Source organism: Egretta garzetta, unplaced genomic scaffold, assembly GCF_000687185.1.
Source record: "Egretta garzetta isolate BGI_Z169 unplaced genomic scaffold, ASM68718v1 scaffold15, whole genome shotgun sequence".
In the NCBI taxonomy this organism is placed as follows: Eukaryota; Metazoa; Chordata; class Aves; order Pelecaniformes; family Ardeidae; genus Egretta; species Egretta garzetta.
In genome coordinates, this window is record NW_009259798.1 from 1,625,137 (window position 1) to 1,634,306 (window position 9,170).

General features: G+C 44.2%; 1 protein-coding gene across 1 annotated transcript in view; it reads left to right on the forward strand.

Annotated features, from left to right (window-relative positions):
- Positions 1 to 8,439, forward strand: part of GRHL1 (grainyhead like transcription factor 1) — a 37,762-nt gene extending 29,323 nt beyond the window's left edge. Inside the window, exons 10-15 of the mRNA XM_035895339.1 lie at positions 1,666 to 1,805; positions 3,185 to 3,222; positions 3,325 to 3,413; positions 5,208 to 5,293; positions 7,068 to 7,132; positions 8,325 to 8,439. Of these exons, the coding sequence (XP_035751232.1) occupies positions 1,666 to 1,805; positions 3,185 to 3,222; positions 3,325 to 3,413; positions 5,208 to 5,293; positions 7,068 to 7,132; positions 8,325 to 8,439 (533 nt within the window). The remainder of the gene's footprint in view (positions 1 to 1,665; positions 1,806 to 3,184; positions 3,223 to 3,324; positions 3,414 to 5,207; positions 5,294 to 7,067; positions 7,133 to 8,324) is intronic.
- Positions 8,440 to 9,170: the final 731 nt, after the last annotated feature.

Consider the following 9,170-nt stretch of genomic DNA (forward strand, 5'->3'; position numbering starts at 1 on the left):
GTGTTTGGATGAGTAGTTCTTCACCAGCAGGGCTGCTTAGAGGAAACCTATCTCCCTGTTCATCCTCTGCACGGGGCAGGTGCGTGCTCTCCCTTGCTCTGCTCAGTGTGCTTGTCAGAGCCGTGCTTTTAACAGTCCAACTGGTTCAACAAGCACGCTCCTCACAGCCTGCTGGGCAGGATTTTCCTGACGAAGCAGGTACAGGCTGCTGGAGCAGCTTCAGAAGAAGATAATGCTGCAAGGGAACCCATTTGCTCAAGGGCAGTTGCAGAAAGGGCTGGGGTTTTGGTTTTTTTCCCAAAGTACGTAGTGAAAGGCAGGTTTAACACACTGTTAGCATTTCATAAATGTAGCAGCCCCAGTGGCTCCCAAAAGATTATTGCATGCAGCCCTTTGCGTAATGTCTGGAAAGTGCAAACAGCTTCAGTACAGTTTTCCAGGATCTTACGATTTTATAAAAGCTGCTTTCCAATATGAATTTCCTAGGCTTGGTATTAGCCTGATGTGACCTTTATTTTCCTGGAAAGTACAATCCATTGCTGTTTAGTTCCTGTGTGGGAAGTTTGTGATTGCTTTAAGCCATAAGCTCTTATACCCACCTCTAGGATCACAAATGCCATGTGTGCATGGACTCATCAACAGCAGAAATAGTTTGTGGCTTTTGGTCAAAGTTATTTTTACAGGGATTTGAGCAATCTTTAAAAAATCAGTTTTGTAAGGAAAGAAAAAGTATGTTTTCTGCTGGGGACATGAGAAATGAAGTGGGTTTTTTGCTGTTGGTTTGACCCAAAATTGAAACGTTTCCACTTGTAAAATGAAGTCTTCAGTTGAGGTCAGTTTGACATGAGCGTGTCTGAAGTGTGGTTAAGGCACGTCCTGCCTCTCTCCCAAGCGGGTCTTTGTGGGTGAAGTCTGCCCACTTGGTGGGTTGTGTCACATCAGCTGGTTGTGTCGTGAGAGCCAAAGTGCTCTGTGGGAGACTGTGCTGGTCCTGCTGGGGGATGAACTGGGGTCTGGCCGGTTGAGGTGACCGGGATGAACAATGAGATGAACAAAAATGTAAAATTCGAAAGTGTGGAATCGGAACGTAGCTCTAAACATAGCATCTTGCAGGAAAAGGGTATTTGTATCACCTCTGTAGTGTGGTAGTGCTTCTGTGGTGCTGTTTCTTTGGGAGGCTCCCAACTGGAACCACGTGGATTGCGAGTTGTCTTTTTGTCTGTTGTCTTTCTGCCTTCCTGATGTAGGCATTCCAGCAACCATTTGAGAGAACTGATAGGGAGAAGGGGGGGGCTTGGATTAGCTTTTGCCCTCTGTTTGGATAGTTTGCTTGGTACATGGAAGACCTAGGTTCTTCTGTTGGGGTGAGCAGCCAGACCATTCTCTAGTCCAGTTTAATATCTGAACAAAGTCAAGCAGCTCACTTGGAGAGATGGAGCAAATTTCTACTACTCTGTGAAACAAGCTGTTTCCTCAAGGTCCAGGCCCTCATCTGAGAGGCAAGACAACCAAGGTTCAAACTCCTCTACCACAGGAGCTTCTCCCTTTGACCCTGCCTACAGACTAACCGTGTTCAACAGCGTATGTACCTTTTAAATGATGTAGGAAAGCCACAGCCCTGTCGGTGCCTTCACTATGCCCTGTTCCAATCTTTCATCTCTGCAGTTTCTGATGTCAAAGTGCCAATGCTTCCCTCACACAAACGTACGGACATCACCGTCTTCAAGCCCTTCATGGATCTTGACACTCAGCCTGTCCTTTTCATTCCTGACGTTCACTTTGCAAATCTTCAGCGTGGGGCTCATGTAAGTAAAGCTCATGGGTGTGGGGACGTATTTGCAAAAAGCCTGGGATGCGTACATGTGAAATGCCGGACCGTCTGCACTGATGCTGTAAAAAAATACAGGCTGAGTCTCATGTGAGCAGAGATGCTGCTCCTAGATGCGTTGGTTGGGGATGTTTTTCTGATAAAATTATTTTCCTATTAGCTCCTGAAAGGATTTTTCCACAGCATCTCCAGCTGAGAGTTCATTGAATGAACTGCAGGCTGGTTTTCTGTTGTAAAGTCTATTGGGTTCCTGGTGTGCTGCTGTAGACCGTGGGCTCCTCCAGCCTGCTGCTGCAGGGTAAAAATCAGTTCTGTGGAACTGGCAAGTGTGTCAGCTCTGTGATCCGCTGCCAGAGCGCCCTGCCTCCGAGTTCCTGGAAAGTCCCAGCTGACAGGAAACTGGAAGAGGAAAAAAATTAGAGTGCAACCAAGTTTCAAAATCTTGAATTTTCCTGTGCAGGGAGTTCTGGCATGCTGTAACATAATCTAAACCTCACTTCTTAAGAGCATTGCCTAAACTCTTAGCAGGGATGGAGAATAAACTTGTATCCGCAAGGCTGACTTTTCCGCATGTTTTCCTGCAAAGGCTTTAGTGCTGAGATCTGTCTGGAGACTCTACACCAATCCAGATAGAAAGCTGGTTAGCTCTTGTTTGTTCCTGTCACTCTCATTTGAGATCCTTTAATTTCTCTTTACGAAAGAAAGTAAAGATGATGGCTTACTGGCTTTTGGAAGACTGAGCCAAAGTGTCATTTGACACAGGGTTGAAAGATAGTAAGAGGAAAGGAATTCTAGTTCTGGATAAGATTTTTACAACCTGAAGCACAAACACCATTTGTGTATTAAAATGAAGGCCAGTGTTTATTGCTTGGACCACAGCATCTTTCTTCTAGTAGTGTAGTTGTGGCTGGCTCCCTGCTTGACAGCCTTGGTGTCCCCTGTGTCTGCACTGATGTGCGCACAAGTGAGTTGGGTGGGTGAGCCATCTGCCTATCCCTTGCGGCTCCTGCCATGCACACAGGGGTTCTGCCTCCTTTAACTTGATGCTGTTGGACCTCTGCTCATGCCAGATGTAGCAGGATTGCTGTTCTACGCCAGTGGCTCTCTAACGCAAACAGAGCTATTGCTAAGTTGCTATTAACAGATAGCACTTAGAGGGGTGGGGAGGGCATCGCTGACAAGACCGTGTTATGCCAGCTAATGGGTCTGTCCTTACGCAACTTTGGTTTGTAGCATTCAGAGCCCTTTGTAGAGTTTTCCGAGGCCTGAGTACCACAAATACGGGTCGGGCTAGCTAGCTAATTCAGTGTGTGTTTTTCTGCGTATGTCAAGAAGATCTCCCCTTTGTTTTAAAAGGTCCTTCCTGTTGCTTCAGAAGAACTGGAGGGTGAAAGGTAAGAGCTGCGCTGCTTCAGCCTACTGAAGTCTTGCCCCCAGACAGAGGGGTAAGTCCCTGTAATTGTACCACTGCTGACTTCTTGCTCTGTCAATGACAGCTCCAACCTGAAGAGAGGAGCCTATATCGGTGAAGAGGACTTTATTGCTACTCCAAATAAGATGGCCAGAATAGAAGAACCAAAAAGAGGTATTATTTTCTTCTTTCAGAGACTGTTATTGGTGTAGTTATCCATCATGGTAGAAAGATGCATCTGAGGTTAAAGAGTTGTTTTTATTTATTTTGGAGTATACTTTAGCCTGATTTTTCTGGCTTTGAGTAGTAATAGAAAGACTTTGTATATCAGGATGTAGTTCAGCTCCACAAATTTTTTACAGTGTCAGATTTTCTGGGGTTTTCTGCCAACTCAGACATTAATTGGCTCTGAACCTGTAAGGAAAGAGTCTCAGAGAAGGTGAGCAGTTTACCAGCCTCCTTGGTGGGTTGGGGGAGAGAAGTCATCACATATTCCACTAAAAATAGTTTGGAAATTTTCTCTAGGACTTTAAGTAATGAATGCCAGAACTGGTTCTGGGTATAAAACTGTTGCATCTTTCGTGGTGCTGGAAAATGGGCTCTTCATCGCTGAGAACCACACTGAGAGAATATTCTGCTTATTTTTAATCTGCTGTCAACCTTTGCAAGTTGATGTGGGATTGGATATGGCTGTGGTGTTGTGGAAGGAGATGAGAAGTCCCTCTGGAGGTGGTATAGAGGATTACCTGCCCAATGACAGTTGTGTGTGAATGGACCATGACAAAGCTTAAAGGTTTAAAAGAGGAGGATTAAACTTGTGACGCAGCGAAAGTCAAGTCTGGCAAGTCTGATCTTAATGGGGCTGCACTTCTGTAGTCTGGATAAACTAGTAAGGAAGGATGGGTTGAATGGAAACTAATTTTCTTGGTTTTTCTTGTTGCTGTATGCCATAAAACGAGACCCATGGGATCCTCTCTCCTTTGGCTGCTGTGTCATCCCATCTGTGCTGTGACTGAGAGTGTGTGTGCTGTCTTCTTTTTTTTTTAAATCTACAGTCCTTCTTTTTTTAAACCTCCCTTTAGCACAGGAAACCCATCAAGGTGCTATTGCTGTCCTGAGTTCACCTTGCTCAATTAGATATGCGAGTAATTGTTCTGTGTTGCAGGTGTGTCAGAGCTGTGGCTGATGGAACCCTTGTAAACAATCCAGGCTGTCATACCTAGTCATTAGAAGATGGATTAAAGACAGCAGAGCTGTTGAAGTCCAGGCTTTCTTGCTGTCATGGCTTATTCCTCAGCCTTAATGCAGTTTTTAATGAGGCTGATGTTACATACAGTGACTCTCTGCTAGCTTGAGAACACTAGGGATGCTTACCTAATTGGGTTTCTTACTCTTTCTTTCCCCTCCTAGCAGGAGACTAGGTCTGCATTGTATGCCAGCTGTGGTGGTATGAGTATTACAGAAACGTGGCAAGGGATAGGAAGAGAGATGAGACAGCATAGGAGGAGCAGAGGACTGTACAAATAAGTTATTTAAAAATGAGGAGGTGGCCAGGATGGCTTCACCTGCTGTGGTAGCATCTGTCAAATTATTTTATTATGCAAAGTCTTGTGGTAAATGACCTGTGAGATATGGAGGGACCCAAGAGTCTCAAAGCTCTATGTTTTGTCTGTTCCAAATAAACCTTTTTTTCAAATAACACAGAAAATACCAAATAGAGAGAAATCTAAAAGTATTTTGACAATAAAGGTGCTTGAGCATGCGGTATTTCTGTGTGCAGAAGTATGTTTTGAGCTAAGCTAGCTATGCGTGTTCGTGATGTAATCTTCAATGTGTGTTGAATGTATGTATGCATGCCTCTTCATAAAGTCCTCAATGTATGTTACTGTGTGCATAGCCACTATCATATACAGATCTTCTCTGAGGAGCAGTTATGCAGTTAATTTCTCTCTCCAATTTGTTTTTCAGTGTTGCTGTATGTCAGAAAAGAGTCAGAGGAAGTCTTTGATGCACTAATGTTAAAGACACCGTCTCTGAAAGGTCTAATGGAAGCGGTAAGTAATAAGGCAGGTTTACAGTCCTTGCCTCCAGTTTGAGAAAAAGCAAATGTAGTCCCTGGCTATCGAGTCCTTATACACTGGGCAGTCACAGGAGCTAGACTCTCAATCACAGCTTGTGTCCACGTATTCCCACTCTTCTGGATTAGAAGCCTAAGGCTGATTTCCTTTCAATAACATGAAATTTAATGTAAATAATGCTTTATTTCATTACCCCACACATCTGTGGGGTCTGGGTGTAAGAAAGTGTTTCTCAGCCTTCCTGAAAATCCAGGTGTGTCAAGCTTGGTGACTGGATGCCTGAGATTAGTCCCAAAATGGGAGGTGCTGCTGGAGAGAGAGCCTTCTAGGCTCACTTCTTATGCAGGCTTTACTGTGGCCAAGCTGCAGAAGCAGCTGCTTAGGTTTCTTCCTGGCTGCATCAAAAAATGGTCAATAGACTCCCACTGTGGATGTCCCTCATGTCAGAGAGGGTACTTTAATTAGAAGCTGGAGTGATTTCCAGAATGTGTTTGGTGGGTTGGGTTTATTTCAGTCTTTCAAAGCCTTGTTTGGGGGCCTCCCTCCCCTTTCATAACCTGCTTCTGAAGAGTTCCAAGTCCCAACTTCTGAGTGTGCTTGAAGACTTTTATATGACTGTGCACACGTGTGTGAAATTGCTCTCTGGTACTTGACTTCCAAAATAGCCTTCCACTACCCCTGCTGCTGCAGTGCTGCAAAGGAAGTACAGAGTTTAACTCTGAGGGATGGTGTAATGACTGGCACAAGCTCAAAGGTGACGTTTCCAGCTGCCTCTTTCTGTGACTAATGCCTCGGTCGCTGCTCAGAGCAGAGAGGCTTTGGGGCTGTACAGCCAGGTCTTGCCATTAGCTTTGGGGCCCAGAGATGGTTCTGTAACCTGAAGCGTTCTCTTCCTTGCTGTGGCGCTTTGCCAGCACAGGCAGGCTGGAGGTGGGGGCTAATGGGGAGGGGGATTGAAGGCTACGAAGTCCTCCCTTACCCCATGGTCCTGCAGTGAAGCTCCATCTTTGTTGTTTCACTTGGACTTCTTAAAGCAAGGAACGAAGAGCTCACAACTCTAGCTTGGAGGAAACCCCCTGTGCTTTTGCATCCTGAAACAGCCTGTTGGTTTGGTACTTGCTGTCAGTGTGATAAAGCAATTTGGCAAAGTAAACCAGGCTTAGGTTACTGACCTCATGACTTTCTGAAGGTTTGTACGGTGCAGTGCCATGGTTAGTGGCTGTGGTTTCATGCTGAGGTCACCCTGCTGGGTAAGGGGGACGTGTCTGATCAGCTCGTGTCCTTAGCAGCAGAGGTCTTTGCACTGTTGCTATTTTCTTCCTGCACCAGCCGCTGTGATGACTAGTTTTCACTTGATCCCTATGACACTGAATTTAAAAACGGTTTTTGGTATGCTGAGAGATCAGAGAGCCAAGAGAGGATGAGAACCAGGGTGTGGACTAGTTTTTTAATGTGTGGGCTTTTCGGTGTGGGGGCAGGGGGTTGCTGTATGAGAAGTCAGTGGCCAGGTTTAGAACATGATTAAATTTTTTGCACAGAAGTTGGCAAACTGCAGAGGAGGGGTTCTTGTCTGTAGGCTTATGCTATGGTTCAGGATTTAGTATTGCCTTTATAGGGCACAGCACTTGTTTTCATCTGCAGACCTTTTTTTTTTTTTTTTTTTTTTTTTGTTCCTTTCTGTAAAATAGTAAGTGGAAGACAATGCCAGCAGTTTCCTTGCTTCACCAATGCTTGCTTTCTTTTGTTCTAGATATCTGACAAGTATGACGTTCCTTTTGATAAAATAGGAAAAATCTTCAAAAAATGTAAAAAAGGGTGAGTATGTACCTGTGCAACAAGTGTCTGAGAATATGAAATATTTTTTCAAACCTGTAGGCAAATCTGCTTTATAATTCCCCCATGTACTGCACGTATGCAAATGCCATTTGCAGATACGTGTGTACGCGCGCAACATATGCACATTCCAACGTTATTCGTGGAGCTGAAGACTGGAAGGGTCCTATAGAAATACGTAGTCTGACTTCCTGGGTAAATACAAGTCACGGAACCTCTCTGAGTTAATTGCTATTTGAACCAGAGTTGATCATATCAGAGGAAGAAGTGTTCAGTTTGTTTAAAGACTCCCAGTGACGAAGAACCTGCTTCAACCCACGTTAAAATCATTCCAGTGGTTAACTGTACTCACTGTTGCTGCATTTGGCTACAATTATTAGACCTGGTTGTCTTTCTGTCGGCTAAATTGAAGAGAATTTTATTGTGAAGTGCCCGTTCCCAAAGAGGTCGCTCCCCACCGTCCTTTTTATTTTGTAGCATAAATAATTGAGTTCCTGCACATTGTCCACTTTTGGTTTTCCTTTTAATCTCTCTGTAAGTCTCTTGGTTTTTCTCTAAAGTCACTTCCGTGTCTCAGCCCCTTCCCCAAAGCCCCTCTGGCCAGAAAATTATGTCCTTTAATCACCTTTGGAATGCAATTTCAAGGGTTGTGCTTTCATAGCAGAATTGCCCCACTAGAGTAGCTGCAAAAGTTTCAAATTGATGGTAGGTAAACCACTGCTAAGGACAGCTTTGTGTGTGTGTGTGCACAAACACGCAGGTACTGACCTTTCTGGCAAATGAAAGAAGTGGCCAAACATTGGTGGTTTCTTCCCTGCGAGCTCTGTAGGGTTTTGTGCTGATTGTAACTGTCAAATAAACCAGCTCAGAGCCCCAAGGTTGCCCAAGTGTCTGCAGCTCCAGGCAGCTTTCCACCAGTTCCAAGACCTCTCTTCCTCCCTGGTCCAGGAGCCAGACTTAACCCTTCTGTTCCTAGAAGCGCAGCTGCAAGCCTACGTGGCAGGTCTGGGTAAGGACAGCCAGATATGCTCTAGGAAGCAATGAGTCAGAGATAGGCGAGCAGGGATCTTGCGTTACCCCTCAACAGTCCAAGCTCTCTTGAGATTTGAGGGCGCCTTTGCTGTCTTTGGCATTTAGAACTGTAATATATCCCTGATTTATTTTGTTTTTCCAGAATTCTGGTCAACATGGATGATAACATTGTGAAACACTATTCTAATGAAGATACCTTCCAGTTGCAGATTGAAGAAGTTGGGGGATCTTACAAGCTCACTCTGACGGAGATCTAAGATCACGGATCCTCTGTGGATTTTAAACAAAGGTCTCAAGTGAACATTTTCCCATAATTTAGTATGTTGAGCAAAACACTGATCACCTTCTCCAGAAGAAAGCCAGGTGTTGACTTGTTCTGGAGAGCAGAGCAGTGGTTTTGCTTAATACATTTTTGTTTCTGTTCTTTCCAAAGAACGTTGTAATGCTCATGGCCTTATTTGCACTTGAAATGAGCAAGCAAAGATCAGCGATTAAATAGAGAGCATGTACAAAACACTAGTAAATACAGGAGGGGAAAACCTCCTGGAAGGTGGCCTTTTAGAGTGGTGATATCTTATTTATCTGTTCAGTAACCATGTTTGAGCCCATTATCAGCTAATACCATTTTATTGGACTGTTTTCTGCTAGGTAGAGCTGCAAAACTACTAACTGATACTAGTAGGCATTGCGTGCAGGTTGGAGAAAAGTCTTTATAATGTTTACTCTTGAACAGGGCAGACTGTTGAAATCACTTGTGTCATTTGGGGGGAATGTAAAACTGCCTTGCTTATGAAGAACTCGCCTTAGTAACTGTGTGAACTCTCATCAGATGAAGCTATATTGTATATAAGTGCAATATATTTTTGAAGGTTTGTAAATGTGTACATACAAGTGATATATAATATATATAAAATATGGTGTTCTGTATATACCGTGAATATATGCAATGAAGCCCATCTAAAAGGATGCCATATACAGAGAAAACGGA